The sequence below is a fragment of the Acanthochromis polyacanthus genome, chromosome 6, assembly GCF_021347895.1.
Source record: "Acanthochromis polyacanthus isolate Apoly-LR-REF ecotype Palm Island chromosome 6, KAUST_Apoly_ChrSc, whole genome shotgun sequence".
In the NCBI taxonomy this organism is placed as follows: domain Eukaryota; kingdom Metazoa; phylum Chordata; class Actinopteri; family Pomacentridae; genus Acanthochromis; species Acanthochromis polyacanthus.
Window position 1 is genome coordinate 11,806,458 of NC_067118.1, and position 18,106 is coordinate 11,824,563.

At 40.0% G+C, this 18,106-nt stretch overlaps 1 protein-coding gene across 1 annotated transcript in view; it reads left to right on the forward strand.

Annotated features, from left to right (window-relative positions):
• Positions 1-18,106, forward strand: part of celsr3 (cadherin, EGF LAG seven-pass G-type receptor 3) — a 238,500-nt gene that overhangs the window by 205,817 nt on the left and 14,577 nt on the right. The window contains 5 exon segments of the mRNA XM_051949438.1: positions 1,962-2,041; positions 9,091-9,217; positions 9,296-9,415; positions 15,486-15,583; positions 17,094-17,185. Coding sequence (XP_051805398.1) covers positions 1,962-2,041; positions 9,091-9,217; positions 9,296-9,415; positions 15,486-15,583; positions 17,094-17,185 — 517 coding nt within the window.

The following is an 18,106-nucleotide window of genomic DNA, read 5'->3' on the forward strand; positions in this document are numbered from 1 at the left end:
TACCGGCTAACGGTGTAGTCATCTCATAGTTGACCACTTTAGAAGACACTGAAAGTGCTTGAGTTTACAGAAAGTCTTAATATGTTGAATAAAATTGCTAGAATTGCACTTTGAGTTTGCAATCATCTGTGAATGTAGTAGACAGATGAAAAATGCAGATAAATATAACTGAAGCAAACATTATTGTTATTTAAGTTTTTAAAAAATGTCTGTCTTTTAATAACTAAATTGTAAACTTCTAGTTTTTGAAAAGAAAATTGTTTAGAGATAGAAATTTATATTCTTAAAAAAAGAAACATAAAAATACACCATTTATCAGACCCAAAAGCAACTAAAACAGAATGAATCTGTGGATTTTCAACTTTCTGAAGGTCCTAGACCTACTTCTGTGTATGTCAATCAAAAGTTATTTGAATTGAAAAATGTGAAGCTCTCTGCACGGTGTTCTTGAGGCCGCATGAAGATCGAAGGTCTGTAGCGACTGACTCTGCAGAAAGTTGACCACCTTTTGGTACTATGTGCCTCAGCATCGGATGATCCCGGTCCGTCAGTTTACGTGGTCGACCACTTGGTGGCTGAGTTGCTGTCGTTCCCACACACTTCCACTTTCTTATAATACAGCTGACAGTTGACTGTGGAATATTTAGGAGCGAGGAAATGTCACGACTGGATTTGTTGCACAGGTGGCATCTTATCACAGTTCCACACTGGAATTCACTAAGCTCCTGAGAGCGAGCCATTCTTTCACAAATGTTTGTCAATGCAGTCTGCATGCCTAGGTGTGTGATTTTATACACCTGTGGCCATGGAAGTGATTAGAACACCTGATTCTGATTATTTGGATGGGTGAATGAATACTTTTGGCAATATAGTGTATGTCTGACCATGCTCGATAGGACTAGTAAGTCGCAAGGCACTGGTGACTCTTCTACTGAAGCTTCATTGACATTGCTCACTCAGTTCATACAATACACTAGATTCCGTCCTCTTAATGTGTCCCACTGGATAGACACCATCACATTAGTTCCTATCCACATGCCCTCAGTACACATATCAAACTAAAATTGCAGCTATATCATTTTAAATATCCAGAATTTACGATGAAAAGGTTTCAAGCAAATCAGAGATAGTTAAGCAGAAGGACCCTGATAGTTTTAGATGGAATAAGCCTAATTCTTTTTCAAAAAACCACTGATTCAAGATAGGAAGATAAGATAAACTTTATTGATCACACAGTGGGGAAAGTTCACCGTTACTCCAGCTCAAAAGACGGATATAAGGGCAGTATAAAAATATATTGAAGACACAGTATAAAAATTGCAAAAAAAAAAAGATATATACAAAAAATTTAATTTTTAAGAATGCTACATACAAAAGATGAGGTTGTAACAAATTATTGCACATAAGTTACAGTAGCAGTGTCAGAGGAAAAGTGCAGCAGTAAATGTGATAGACCAGTGAAGTTAATATAATGATATAATGCAGACAAGCTCAGCATTTCTTTTTTAACTTCTTGTGAATATTTGACTTCTAAAATTAGCAGAATCATACCGTCAGTCAAAAGTGTCAGCGTTGCAAATGAATTTCAGAGAGGAAACTCACTTAAACTCGACTGGACCATGATTTTAATTGCCTTCACTTTAAGCTTTACAACTTCACTGCAGGAATAAATGATCACAGCTCAGTCTGGTCAGTAATCAGTATCACTCATTGGTACAGCTTGAAACCTTAAGCTCAACTTAAACCCTTATTTTAATTTACTGTTTGAGCTTAAACAGAATCAACAGAACTTCCCCCTCAGACTTGTGCATCTCAGCCTTTAATTGATTTATCTTCTCCCTTTTGGATTTTATTCATATTGATTTTGTTTCATCTGTTTATCCTCATCCCACATGTTGCTCATGGCAATACTGAAAATGCATTAAAGATGTACCCTGACCATGTGCATTGATCCTACACAGATGAATGGAGGAATTTTCATGATCGTAGCCAAGATGTCATGTAACCCGTCACAGAAGGAGACCAAGAAGCTTCCTGTCATGTAAGTACCTGCCGCAACAAGTGGTTTTTCCTGCTTTGGAATCTTTATTTCCTATGTTTTGAGCTTGTTCAGGCTTCAAAGGTGAATGTATAAATGATCAGGTGACTGAGAGACACCAGAGTATTATCATTAAAGAAGCCTTTACTTACCTTTAATTACTTCTTTTCAGTCCTCTCAATCTCTAAATGTCTTCATCTTCCTAGTTATGATGATGTTTTTTGCGTATTAATCACAATATTATGATGTGCAATCTTTCAAAATCTAGTTATGAGATAAAGGTGAATTATAGTGGCTAAAGAGCTGCTTAACTAGCCAGCAGACTGATTAGGCAACTCAGTAAGTTAGTGACTGAAAGCACATTTTCATTTGAACTATACAATTCTGAGACAGTTGTTTTTAATTTGAATGCTTACCTTTAATACTACTTTATATTTCTACTTCACTACTTTTATCCAACAGCTTTAGTTACTTTTTAGATAAAGATTCTGAACAAAGGTAATATAAAAAACATTTAAAATACAACATGTTGTTGCATGATTAAACCAGTTATTTCCAACATTTTTTGTTTTTTCTTTCAAAAATAATGCTATTTTTTTTAGATGTCTCTGAGCAGTGAACAGCTTCACCCCCTACCTATTTTTCCTCCAACCTTCTGATGTGGTTTAATTTGAATACATTTTCCAAAGACCCAATAGCTCACCAGAATCTTTTTTAAAAAAACAAACAAACTAAGAACTGAAAACAGAATTGTGTATCTCAATTTTTTTCCTCCGTTTTCTCCCATTCATCATCAGATTGCCATCTACATTTATCTTATTTTTCTGTATATGAAGTGGCTGAAAGTAGCTTAAGCAGCACTAACATGCTGCAGACAAACCGATGCTTCTTTATAAATAATTATATCTTTATTTTTACACTTATAGTGTTTTTGTAATTCTTGTCCTGCTTCTTCCATACTTCATCTGTGTCCAACTGCTGTAATAAAGTTTATCTTTTCCTAATAATCTAATGTCATAAATCAAACTGACTCTTTCACTTTGTTTTACCTAAAAAAAAGCACAAAGAAAATTAAAAGTGACCCATATTTCTCAAAATTTGTCCATAGTGACAAAAATCTACCAAATTGCCCACAAATTGTGCAAAATAAAATGAAAATTGCCCCCCTCCCAAAAATTTTTTTAAAATTAAACCTGCAAGCAGCGTTGAATGTGTCCTTGCACACCCACACACGTCGAGGTGTGGTGTACGTTGAGGTGTTACACAAAAGTGAAGGTGTTGAGACGTAACTGACCAACTTCAGGGACTATATCTCAAAGTTTGTAGATACAGTACTTGCAAAAATAGAGCATTTGCCAGAGTTACAGTGTGCTTTCTAAGGAGGCAAAATGGCACAGACAAGTCTTAGAAAAACTAAAACTCAACTTGGTGTTTAAAAAGGAGGAGAAAATATACTGAAGCCAATCTAACGAAACTGACGCATACAGTATATAAGTCTAAACTATACACAGCACTTCCTCTCTCATGGCAAAGCAGCAAAGTACAGAGGGCTGCCATGGCTACAGCCTTTGACTTTTGTACTGTTACACTCAGTGTGACTCCTGTCCTATACTGGGATTCACAGCCAGGTAAACTCTCCCCTGTACCACAGCCTCCAAGTAACAGGCCAGTGTTGTAGTTAAACGGATTTAATACAGAGAAGTGTGAAACTGAAATAGACATACAGAAATGCACTGATCAATACAACACAAATTACTTGTGACATTACACAGATCAGTATTACAGGTAAGTACAGATTAATTTAAATAATAAAATTGCTGTAGGTAACTGGTGTATTCAGGTAAGTAATAAGGTAAGAAAATTGAATTAAAGCTAAACTACCTTGAAGACAACCCTAAAACCTGAAAACCACTATTATATTACAAACGTACTAACAGAATGACACTCACAACACTGCAAATATGTCATAGCAACTATAAATATACATTCTAGCAATATTATCAACATCTTTACTTAGTTATTTTGCCACTCAAAGGGCTAGGAACAGTTGGTGAAAATTAATTAGCATTTTCGCGCTAATGAAGCTGGGAGAACTTCCTGTCGAGCCTATCATTGGCTGAGGCAGCATCATGTGACGACTAACTGAAAAGCGATAACTAAGACAGTTATGCCCCCTAAAGGCCTGGTGGTTCAAACAAATAAGTGGGATGTTGCAATACTATTTTTGTGTATGATTTTCAAAAAATTTCAACAATAAGGCATATACTGTCCAAATTTCAGGTCTTTTGAAGTGATGAATTAATCACTGAAAATTAACAAAAACACCAAAAATGTGACATTGAATTCAAAGTGGTGGACTTCCTGTTGGGTTTAGAGTTTAGGTCCAAGAGACTTTTTTTCTTCACTCTGACATGCTACATATGCATACCAAATTTCATATATGCAGATAAAACTTGCTGCGGGGGCTATTTATTAAAATGCTGCTGGGGGCGCAATGTCACATGCTGTCAATGTATTTTGGCATATGGATGTGATCAAAGCAAGACTACTATCAAATATGTAAAGTTTGAGCCAGATTGAAGCATGCAGGGAGTAGTTAGACAGCGGTTGATGTTTCATGGTGATGGATCAAAATTCTGGAGGCTACCATGGTCACTCATTAAGACCCGTTTTATATACTGTCCAAATTAGAAATCTATTGAAGTTATCCCCTATGAGTGGTTAACCACTGAAAATTACCAAAAATTACCAGAAATCTCACAATTAATCCAAGATGGCGGAATTTCTGTTGGGTTTAGGTTTTGGGCCCCATTGAATTTTTTGTTCACCCTGATGTGCTATATATGCCTCCCTAATATTGTGAATGTTGGTGAAACGGGCTGCGGAGACAATTTTTTAAAAATGCTGCAGCGCACATGCAGTGTATTACTGGTATTACAAATATTACTAGCGTGTCAAAAAGTAGTTACTGTTTTATGGCTAAGAGTTTTCAGGGAGTGTCATGGCCACGCCCCAAGACTTTGCAGAACATTTTGATAACTTTTCATCACTATGTCCTGTTGTATATACTGGCCAAATTTGAGGTCTCTAGGAATTGCCCCATATGAGTTTACAACTCTTGAAAATGGCAAAAATCACCAAAAATTGTTGAATTAATTCAAAATGGCAAACTTCCTGTTGGGTTTAGGGTATGGGTCCAAGAGGCTTTTTTTGTGCACCTTGACGTGCTGCATATGGCTACCAAATATCGTGGATGTAGGTGAAATATGCTGCAGGGGCTATTTGTTAAAAATGCTGCAAGGGGTGCTATGACACATGCAGTGCCCTTCCTTGGGCCAATTGTGACGTGTGTGACAATATTCGTGACTTTCCAAGCATTGCTAATGTGTCAAAAAGTATGTATTGTTTTATGGCTAAGGATCAAATTTCCTGGGGCAGCCATGACCACGCCCTCAAACGTTTGCAGAACATTTTGATAACTTTTGATCACTAAGGCCTATTGTATGTGCTGGCCAAATCTGAGGTGATTTGGAGTTACGCCCTTTGAGTTTATAGCTCTTTAAAATGAGCAAAAATCATCAAATTTCAAACAGTCAATATAAAATGTCGGACTTCCTGTTAGGTTTAGGATATCGGTGCTGCTGACTTTATTGTTCAGCCTGGCATGCTGCATATACCTACCAAATTTGGTAGATGTAGGTGAAACATTCTGCCTGTAGTAGATGGTACAAATTTTCCAGGTGGCCCTATGAAGCCATTTTGTCTCACATCTATGCATTTCCTCTAAAATATCCTTTTTTTTTTTTACCAGTACTGATTTGTGTGCAGAGTTTCATGTGTTTGAGTATATGTAGGGCAAATTTGAGTTTCAAGAAATGGGAAAATAATTAACAAATGGGTCGCAATAGAGTCTTCGCACCCTTGGTGCTCGGACCCCAACAAGATGGCAGCATGCGTGGATGCTGCGGCCCCTCCAGGAGACAGCGAGAGTGACACTTTGGAGTGTCTTGCCTGTCCAACACATTCATTCTACAAAAACTTATAGCTGAGAGACTTTGCTGAACATCAGGGCAATGAATGGAGCTTGTGATTTGGACATATTCAAGATTCAAGAGTTTTATTGTCACATACTAGAAATTACATGAAGCAATTGCTGGCAGTGAAATGCTTGCGTCTCTCATTCCCAACAACAGTGCAAAAAAAGAACACACAACAATCAAGATAAAGTATAAAAAGTGCAAATGAGGTGGGTTGCGCAAATGTTCAGGTTATTTGGAGTTTAAAAGTCTTATGGCCTGGGGGGTGAAACTGTCTCTGAGCATATTTCGCCAGCACGGAATACTATTGGAGACTACACTGATAGTTACTTGAGAACATAATCAAAAGAGGGAGAAGAGAGCCGGGATCCATGTTAGACTAAAGGCTAACCCCTCTAGACCAGCACTACCGTCGCTTCTACTCTCCAATGTCCGCTCCCTCCACAACAAGCTGGACGAGCTCCTTTTGCTTAAAGAAACCCACAAAGTGGAAAGACTGCTGTGCCTTTGCTTTCACAGAAACATGGGTCCATAACAACATCCCAGACGCGGCCATACAGCTGGAAGGGATGACATCACGAACCGAGGCGGGGGCCTGTGCATCTATATTAATAAGGACTGGTGTTTTAATGCCACATTAGCCGCTAAACACTGCTCTCAGTTGGTGAAATTCCTCATTGTGAAATGCCAGCCATTCTACCTGCTGAGGGAATTCACCAATGTGCTTATAGCCACTGTTTACATAGCTCTGAACGCTAATAATAATAACGAGGCACTCGGAGGGCTGCATGATGCCATCAGTGAACTTCTGACGAAACACTGACAAGACTGTTAGGATTTGGGGGGTGGAGAACCCAAACGCAGGCACAAACAGACATGTGAAATGGTTATAATGAAAAGGGTTTTATTCAGTCAACTTCCAAAAACTCTACAACTGTGACCAGCACTGGGGAGGCAGGGCAAAAACCAAATAAACTAATGCTCAAGGAACCAAATACTTAATATAACAAAACTAAGGGAAGGTACTCAAACAACGGAGGAACTAATAACCGAGGGAGCCTAAAACAAACTGAGGTTATCCAAAAGGCAGAGTCCAAGAGGGGGTAATCCATGAAAGTGCAAAAGCACAAAAGTCCAAAAACCAAAGCAGTCCATATGTAGAAACTCTTGCAGGGGACAGAGGCTGCGGTGAAGGCAAACAATGAACCGGCAAAGGCAGAGGGAAGCAGAGGGCTTAAATGTCTGAGAGAACAGGTGAGTGGAATTGACTGATTACTGCAGCTGATGCCAATGAGGGCAATCAGCTAGCAGAGCGAGAGGGCAAGTGACCGGGAGAGAGAGACAAGAGGGAAGGCTGGTAGACAGAGGGAGACAGAGACACACAAGCCAAAACACACACAAAGGGCAATAATGGGGAAGAGAAGGAAAAGGGGAGAAAACGGGCAGGAGCAGGACCATAATCATAACACAGACAGCTTTGTAGTGGTTGCAGGAGATTTTAGCCATACCAGTGTAAAGACTGTCCTCCCCAAGTTCAAGTAATTTGTAGACATTAAAACCAAAGGAGAAAACATGCTGGACTTGGTGTATACAAGCTTCCCTGATACATACAAAGCAACCCGCTGCTCCGACCTCTGCCACTCTGATTATCTTTCTGCTATGCTGGCGCCTGCTTACAAACCCCTACTGAAGTGCAGCAGGCCAGTGAAAAAACAAACCAGAATCTGGCCAGAGGTTGCATCCTCAGCACTGCTTTATGAACACTGATTGGGAGGTTTTCAAGACAGCAGCCTCCCAGGGTAATCAGAATGACGTTGAGTATGCTAAGGCAGTGACCAGCTACATCACAAAATGTACAGAGGATGTCACTGTAATTAAGACCTTCACTGCACGTCGCAACCAAAAACAATGGATGACTACAGAGGTTCGCTCACTGCTGACAGCCCGAGATACCTTCAGGGCAGGAGACAGGATTGCTCTTCACTCAGCCAGGTCTGCGCTATCAAAACGGATCAAGGGAGCGAAATGCACCTAAGCAGAGAAAATCCAGGGACACTTCTGTGACATAGGAAACACCAGATGGATGTGGCAAGGAATCCAAGCACAAACGGACTACAAGACTAGGCAGAGGGTCGACGATGACAACAACTCTTCTATTCCAGACAGGCTCAACAACTTCTTTGCATGCTTTGAAGTATCGAACCTGACAACTAGAGAGAGGGCTGGTCCTTCTCCTTCATCTGTCGGGCCAGCTTTCGCCATCAACACAGCAGACACACAGAGGACCCTAACCAGGGTTCACCCGCAAAAAGCAACAGGTCTGGACAACATTCCGGGCCGTGTGCTCAGAGTCTCCGCAGGGGAGCTGCTTCACTCAGACTTGACCAGACGCTTGCTCAGTTAAAGTTGACATTAAATAACAAAATTACAGAGTTCTGGACATTTTCCACATGAACATTAAAGACACACATTTTTAATAAAAATCATTTGGATGCATTCACACATGATGCTGATATTTAAATAGATTTTTATGTGCAAAACTTTTACTTGTAATGTAGTAATTCAACATTAATATATTAGTACTTTAGCTTAAGTAAAGGATATAAATACTGGTTAGCATGCACTGCTACTAATCAGAGTAATCACCACATTAATTGAAATATTAATGTGGTGTAAAATAAAGAAATTTTAGGTGTAAAATATGAGATGTAACATGTTTATGTATATAAAAGGTGCGCCATGGCTTAGTGGGAGGCCATCTTGTAACCTGAGAGTTGCCAGTTTGATCCTGGCCTGGAGAGCTCATGTTGAGGTGTCCCTGAGCAAGACACTGAACTGCTCCTGATGGGTTGTGGTTGGCGCCTTGCATGGCAGCTTCCGCCATCAGTGTGTGAATGTGTGGGTGAATGGGTGAATGTGACGTATAATGTATAGCGCTTTGGGTATAGTAAAGCGCTATATAAATACCATTACCATAAGGGTCCGCAGATATCTCACTTTTGTCTTTCTCTGCAGTGCTACTATCCGAAACGCCTTCCTGCTGCTGCTGGTGGCCACCTCCACCTGGCTGTGTGGTCTGATGGCCGTAAACAACAGCATCCTGGCTTTCTACTACATATTCGATGTCCTCTGTCTATTTCAGGTATCACTAAAGTCGACAGTACGATCGGAAACTAATGCCTCAGACTCTGGTGCTCACTCTGTCTTCTTCTACACTCAGGGTCTGTCGGTGATGCTCGTCTTCACAGTGTTCAACTCAGAGGTTCAGGAGGCCTGGAGAGTTGCCTGTTTAGGTAAAAAGAGTCCTGGAGAAGAACCACCGAGACCACCACAGAACACAGTAAGTCTTACAGCTCCTACACTCCTGTAGCTCAATCTTCCTCAGACTATATATCTAGAACTGAATTAGCAGCAAAAATTAACCATAATATTAGAATAGAATGGACATTAATGTGCAGTAATGACTGGCAGAATGACTCCAAGAAGCTATAAACCGTCTCAGTGCGTGATCCCGAAGCCTTTTTCCATGTTCTGTGCAACTGTAGAAGCACATTCTCACCGTATCCATTACTAAACAGTACAAAAGCCCTGCTGCCCTCCATTTCTCCTTCCCTCTATCCATCCATCAATCTTCCTGCCCTCCCTCTCTCCTCCTTCTGCCTTCAGGGTTTGTTGTTGACCCACATAAAACAATCTACCGTCCAGCAGCGGAGCCCTGCCTGCTCTTTAGCCCACTTCTACAAAAGCACTGAGCCTTTTTCGTGACTGTGTGTGCATGTGTGTGTGAAACTCTATCCTACTTTCATATCTCCTCTGTCTTGTCTGTGTGTTTACTGGTTCATAGCTCACTGCACATTAAAAAGAGCACTTATTATCTCTGCTGTGTGTACATGTTCCATATTTACTTTAAACTCCTCTACTATGCAGTGAACTCCATATGACAAGGTTCGAGGTTCTAGTTAGATTTTAGTGACATTTCGGACAAAAAAACAATTTCTGTTTCATGGACCCAAAATATATCAGTCTCGGGTCAAATTTTCTCAGGAATCTGAAAATGGAATCATTTATGCAAAATCTTTTATGATTTCCACAATACCAGATGCACCACTCACACCCTCATTGCATTTTGTTCTTCCTTGCTGAAAGGCACATTTAACAATTGATCCAATACTGTCTGAAATGTTTTTCCCTTCATTGGCCTCAAAGTACTCATATGAAACTTCATAAGATTGAAGTCTTTTCTGGAGGAAGCTTCTGTAATAATATATAATATACATATATATATATATATACACACACACACACACACACACACACACACACACACACACACACACATATATATATATATATACACACGTGGACAAAATTGTTGGTACCCCTCAGTTAAAGAAGGAAAAACCCACAATTCTCACTGAAATCACTTGAAACTCACAAAAGTAACAATAAATAAAAATTTATTGAAAATTAAATAATCAAAAACAGCCATTACTTTTGAATTGTTGATTAACATAATTATTTAAAAAAACAAAATAATGAAACAGGCCTGGACAAAAATGATGGTACCTCTATAAAAGATTGAAAACTATTTGACCAGAGTGACATGATTAACTCAGGTGTGTCATTTAATTGACATCACAGGTGTTTCCAAACTCATAATCAGTCAGTCTGCCTATTTAAAGGGAGACAAGTAGTCACCCTGCTGTTTGGTGAAAAGGTGTGTACCACACTGAACATGGACAACAGAAAGCGAAGGAGAGAATTGTCCCAGGACATCCGAAAAAAAATTATAGACAAACATCTTAAAGGTAAAGGCTATAAGACCATCTCTAAACAGCTTGAAGTTCCTGTGACAACAGTGGCTCATATTATTCAGAAGTTCAAGACCCACGGGACAGTAGCCAACCTCCCTGGACGTGGCCGCAAGAGGAAAATTGATGACAAATTGAAGAGACGGATCGTTGGAATTGTATCCAAAGAGCCCAGAGCAACCTCCAAAGAAATTAAAGGTGAACTCCAAGGCCAAGGTACATCAGTGTCAGATCGCACCATTCGTCGTTGTTTGAGCCAAAGTGGACTTCATGGGAGACGACCAAGGAGGACACCACTGCTGAAAAAAAGTCATAAAAAAGCCAGACTGGAATTTGCAAAAATGCATGTTGACAAGCCACAAAGCTTCTGGGAGAATGTCCTTTGGACAGATGAGACCAAACTGGAGCTTTTTGGTAAGGCACATCAACTCTATGTTTATAGACTCAAAAACCAAGCATACGAAGAAAAGAACACTGTCCCTACGGTGAAACATGGAGGAGGCTCAGTAATGTTTTGGGGCTGCTTTGCTGCATCTGGCACAGGGTGTCTTGAAAGTGTGCAAGGTACGATGAAATCTGAAGACGATCAAGGCATTCTGGAGAGAAATGTGCTGCCTAGTGTCAGAAAGCTTGGTCTCAGTCGCAGGTCATGGGTCTTCCAACAGGACAACGATCCAAAACACACAGCCAAAAACACCCAAGAATGGCTGAGAGAAAAGCGTTGGACTATTCTAAAGTGGCCTTCTATGAGCCCAGATCTGAATCCCATTGAACATATGTGGAAGGAGCTGAAACATGCCATTTGGAGAAGACACCCATCAAACCTGAGACAACTGGAGCTGTTTGCTCATGAGGAGTGGGCCAAAATACCTGTTGACAGCTGCAGAACGCTCATTGACAAATACAGAAATCGTTTAATTGCAGTGATTGCCTCAAAAGGTTGTGCAACAAAATATTAAGTTATGGGTACCATCATTTTTGTCCAGCCCTATTTCATTAGTTTGTTTTTTTAAATAATTATGTTAATCAACAATTCAAAAGTGATGGCTGTTTTTGATTATTTAATTTTCAATAAATTTTTATTTATTGTTACTTTTGTGAGTTTCAAGTGATTTCAGTGAGAATTGTGGGTTTTTCCTTCTTTAACTGAGGGGTACCAACAATTTTGTCCACGTGTGTATATATATATATATATAAAGCCTTTCCTTAGTTGTTCTGGCTGGATATATTGACTTTATCATTGAATAAGTACGTGAATACATGCAAAATTGGCAGACGTTTTCTAAAACAAATATGAAAACTTGGCCGTAAAAAAAACTTGATCTCAATTTATTAAAGTTATTAGGCTAAAACAATGTAAACTGCTTATAGCCCATATAAATGGGTATAAGTGATTCAATATTGGTTGCTCTACATTGACAATTGAGTGAGTGCAAGTTTTTTTTTTTTTTTTACGACAGCATGCATTTTTTTTTTAACAAACTGAAATTGATGGGGTTAGGGTTAGTAAAAGTTATGATTTTACTTAACTAATGTTGGAATACACTTATGTGTTGGGTACTGCTTTATTCCCAACTAAATTACAAATAGATTGATGTATAGTACATGCAGATTTACAATTAAATCAACTATATAGGGTGAATCAAAAGCCAAATTCTTACCTAGAGTCTCAAAATTTCCAAACAAAATTGTCACCGGACATCTTTGGAAGAACTCGCTGGTATGACATCATTTCTAATTGCAACCACTGAAACTGATACTCATTCAAAAGAACACAACATTGAGCTCTTATTCTAAGGTTAATAGTAGGGTCATTCCAGGTGAAACGACCAGATATTCCGTGGGGGTGTTGCTGCACCATTTTCAAATTAGTCCTGAATTTGTATGCCATTAGACAGTCACAAAAGTACATTCTACGCAAAATTGTAGGCCTGTAGCTCAAATAATTTCTGAGCTGTGGGGGTCTGAAATTTTCAGAATTTGGGCTATAAAAAGCCTCGCCAGCGTTTTTTGCATCTTTAAGTGGTTATTGCTCAGCCTCTAGACATACCAGAGAGCTGTGAGTTGGTAAACAAGGCCTCTGCATGTAGCTAGTGCCCCACAAACATCCTCAGGTGTTTCCTTACCCTCTGCAGGCCATGGGGGCTTGCTAAAAATGCTAAAAATCAAGAGATACCTACTCACGAGTGGGGTTTGGGACCTTAAAAGTACTAAAAATACTGCACAGAAGTGTTCTAACACCCCTGGGTTCCGTTCTACATAAACTTGTGTGATAACTTAGCAAACTGGAGCTTTCCAGGTACCTCAGTTTGGAAAATATGATCTCCCAAAGTTGGACGAGATTTTTAATTGGCTATTTTTGGTGGCAAAAATCTCACTGTGGGACAGGTACCAGAGACCCCAAATTTTTCTACAAGACAGTTCCATCTGTCTTCTATCACTGTACAAAAAAGCAGCAGGGTTATATTTGTAGTTACTGAGATATTCTTACTCAAAATGACATGGGTAATGTCAAAATCGTTTTTTGCTTTTCAGTACTTTAAATTGGGATACAAGCATTAGTAGTCATTCCAATGGTAGTATTATGTATGTTTTGTTCTTTTTGAAATGTTAGTTGTTAAAGGTGACTACCTTCAAAAAGTGTAATGTAACTCAGAAACTATTTGAGCTACTGTCATCTCCCTCGGACTGGGCCTCCATGCAAGATCTCACCTCGTAGGGTCTCAGTGATCCTAAGACAGGTGAGGAATCAGCCAAGAACTACACAGGAGGAGCTGGTCAATTACCTGAAAAGAGCTGGGACCACCGTTTCCAAGGTTACAGTTGGTAATACACTAAGACGTCATGGTTTAAAATCATGCATGGCACGGAAGGTTCCCCTGCTTAAACCAGCACATGTCCAGGCCCGTCTTAAGTTTGCCAATGACCATTTGAATGATCCAGAGGAGTCATGGGAGAAAGTCATATGGTCAGATGAGACCAAAATTAAACTTTTTGGTCTTAATTCCACTTGTCGTGTTTGGAGGAAGAAGAATTATGAGTACCATCCCAAGAACACCATCCCTACTGTAAAGCATGGGGGTGGTAGCATCATGCTTTGGGGATGTTTTTCTGCACATGGGACTGGACGACTGCACTGTATTAAGGAGAGGATGACTGAGGCCATGTATTGCCAGATTTTGGGGAACAACCTCCTTCCCTCAGTTAGAGAATTGAAGATGGGTTGTGGCTGGGTCTTCCAACTTGACAATGACCCGAAGCACACAGCCAGGAAAACCAAGGAGTGGCTTCGTACGAAGCATATCAAGGTTCTGGAGGGGCATAGCCAGTCTCCAGACCTAAACCCAATAGAAAATCTTTGGAGGGAGCTCAAACTCCGTGTTTCTCAGCGACAGCCCAGCAACCTGACTGATCTAGAGATCTGTGTGGAGGAGTGGGGCAAAATCCCTGCTGCAGTGTGTGCAAACCTGGTGAAAGATTACAGGAAACGTTTGACCTCTGTGATTGCAAACAAAGGCTACTGTACCAAATATTAACATTGATTTTCTCAGGTGTTCAAATACTTATTTGCAGCAGTATCATACAAATAAATTGTTAAAAAATCATACACTGTGGTTTCTGGATTTTTTTTAGATTATGTCTCTCACAGTGGACATGCACCTCTGATGAAAATTTCAGACCCCTCCATGATTTCTAAGTGGGAGAACTTGCAAAATCGCAGGGTGTTCAAATACTTATTGTACTCACTATATATATATGTGTGTGTGTGTGTGTGTGTGTGTGTGTGTGTGTGTGTGTGTGTGTGTGTGTGTGTGTGTGTGTGTGTGTGTGTGTGTGTGTGTCAGTGTGTCCTCTACAGTGATTTAGGAGTGGCAGGCCACCATTCCTACATCCTTTCACAGTAGAGTCAGGTACTCGCAAGCATAGATATCTATCTATATCTATATCTATATATATATATATATATATATATATATATATGCTCGCGAGTACTAAGGTAAACTACAGATACCTATCTTGCTCAGTATGTACTCTTTGATACGTCGGGCTAATATGACGTTAATTACTCATGAGAGCGGCCTTGTAAGTGACGACACCAGAGTTTCGTCTTGGAAAATAGGTTAGAGACTTATGGGAGAAAAGTTATTAGCTTAAGATAGCTCATAATAGCTTTTACAAGTTAAATAGACATTCGTAGAATATTTATAGCCAGCTAACGTAACGTAATGTATCGGTAGCTTCACTTAATTGGGCCCTGTGCCAACCCAGTGTCGCTAAGGTGAGTAAACTAATTGATAGCATTAAGCTAATATCTACACACCATGATGTAACTGCTGACTGCATTTTCAGATGAGCTTGTTCAAATAGTTTTGTTTATTTGGTTTTAATTTTACAGTTAGTCAATAAATACATTTTAAAATTAAAATCTCATGTATATATGTGTATATATATATATATATATATATATATATATATATAGATAGATAGATATGGACCAAGTTGGTCAATGTAGAAGTTGGACTATTGCTAGTTTCTGTGGCTTGTACTGATAATAAGCTATTTTCTTAACTTCCTCCTGTGTTTGTGTTGTGTTCTCAGGTTCAAAACCCCTATCATAATGCATCTCTGTTGGAGCAGAGCGGCCTCCACCGGATCACCCTGGGAACCTCCACCATCTCCTCTGTCAGTTCTGCCAGGTATCTGGACACACATTAATTCATAAATTTATCACAGCTGTTACCAACAAACTAGAAATCAACATGAATGGGACACTTGCAGTCAAAACAATCAGAGATTAAAGCTGCTGTCCGGAGTTTCCGTTTGTTTTCAATTTATGTATCATTTTTTAACAAAGCTTAAATGTGTTAGTCTAGTTCGATACTATAATATAAAGTTAGTATAACGCGATATGAAAATTTATTCCTGAGCTCCGCCTTCCTCTCATAGACCCCCATGTTATTCCAAAAAGCGCCGGTTGCTGCCGACCAATCAAGTTCGAGCTTCAGCTTTGTCATGCTGTCAATCAACGGTTACGCGCACAGCAAGCAAGCCCATGCAGAGGTGGGCGAGCTACGCACTACGCAACCGCGCGCACATTTGTTTTGCTTGTGGAGGAGAGAGCATCAGGACTCAGCAACTTCCAGAAAAGTTACCAATCCCACGGCTTGTCAGGCCAAGAGACTGCAGGACGTTTTTTGGCTCGGGGTGCTCGCGTCGCTCCCCGACCACGGCCTCCATAGCCCGCCTGACGGCTTCGTTTAGATGCCGTGGTCGGGGTGCTCGCGTCGCTCCCCGACCACGGCCTCCATAGCCCGCCTGACGGCTTCGTTTAGATGCCCGACCTCTGGAGGAAGATGTTGGGGCGTCTGGGACATACTCTTCGTCAGAGGAGTCATGCAATTCTGAACTCTAGACAGAAATAAATAAACAATTTAACACATATACACGCGTAAATGCACTAAGTTTGATAAACAACGTCATCGAGAGGGATACACGAGTGTAATCACATATTGAAACTTTACTCGTTCGTCCTAGCAGATTCATGTTATTTTGGTATTAGGACAAGTTAGACTCAATACAGCATTCTAACGTAATTCCTTTATTATTTACTAAATGTACTAAATGTAGAAGATGGGAAAACAGCAAAACAGGCAAGATGCTGCAGCACTCCGGGCACTCCTCTCATGTACTCCGCGCGTGCACAAATAAAGGGGCGAAATCAGAGGGAGGGTGGGACCAACAGTGTTTTGGGAGACGCTGCGATTCAAACTCCGGACAGCAGCTTTAAGACCAGAACAGAGACAAAAAATTATTAAATTAATGTTGATGGCAACTGATAAAACCGAAATAAATGCTAACTTGTCCTTCAAACAGGAATCTCTCTGGTTTGGAATAAAGTCGCTTCATGGAGGAATCTCCCTCACTAATAAAAACCCTGTTGTGTCTTTTGTGGGTCAGTGGGGTAAAGATGAATAAGATTGGATGGGACAATGTATTGTATTATATATAGAGCAGGACTAATGTACTCTGAGAGCGACTGTTGATGTCTTCATGGCTCAGTGGTCTTCTGTGTTACTGTCAGAGTGTATTTACAGTATATGGGACAGTATTTGTATGGGTGGATGCTCTTTATTTTTAATCTTTATTGGCTTGTTTGTATGTGTGTGTGCTTACAGTAATGTGTGTTTCTTTTGCTTCCCCCTTTAGAGAAAATCTTTTAGCTCGACAGACTCTTGAACAAAACATCGTCCACACCGGAGCCACTGACCTGGATGTAGCCATGTTCCATAGAGATGGAGGTAAACATGCACACACTGAGATGAGCTGACATGGACATATACACACGTGGACAAAATTGTTGGTACCCCTCAGTTAAAGAAGGAAAAACCCACAATTCTCACTGAAATCACTTGAAACTCACAAAAGTAACAATAAATAAAAATTTATTGAAAATTAAATAATCAAAAACAGCCATTACTTTTGAATTGTTGATTAACATAATTATTTAAAAAAACAAAATAATGAAACAGGCCTGGACAAAAATGATGGTACCTCTATAAAAGATTGAAAACTATTTGACCAGAGTGACATGATTAACTCAGGTGTGTCATTTAATTGACATCACAGGTGTTTCCAAACTCATAATCAGTCAGTCTGCCTATTTAAAGGGAGACAAGTAGTCACCCTGCTGTTTGGTGAAAAGGTGTGTACCACACTGAACATGGACAACAGAAAGCGAAGGAGAGAATTGTCCCAGGACATCCGAAAAAAAATTATAGACAAACATCTTAAAGGTAAAGGCTATAAGACCATCTCTAAACAGCTTGAAGTTCCTGTGACAACAGTGGCTCATATTATTCAGAAGTTCAAGACCCACGGGACAGTAGCCAACCTCCCTGGACGTGGCCGCAAGAGGAAAATTGATGACAAATTGAAGAGACGGATCGTTGGAATTGTATCCAAAGAGCCCAGAGCAACCTCCAAAGAAATTAAAGGTGAACTCCAAGGCCAAGGTACATCAGTGTCAGATCGCACCATTCGTCGTTGTTTGAGCCAAAGTGGACTTCATGGGAGACGACCAAGGAGGACACCACTGCTGAAAAAAAGTCATAAAAAAGCCAGACTGGAATTTGCAAAAATGCATGTTGACAAGCCACAAAGCTTCTGGGAGAATGTCCTTTGGACAGATGAGACCAAACTGGAGCTTTTTGGTAAGGCAC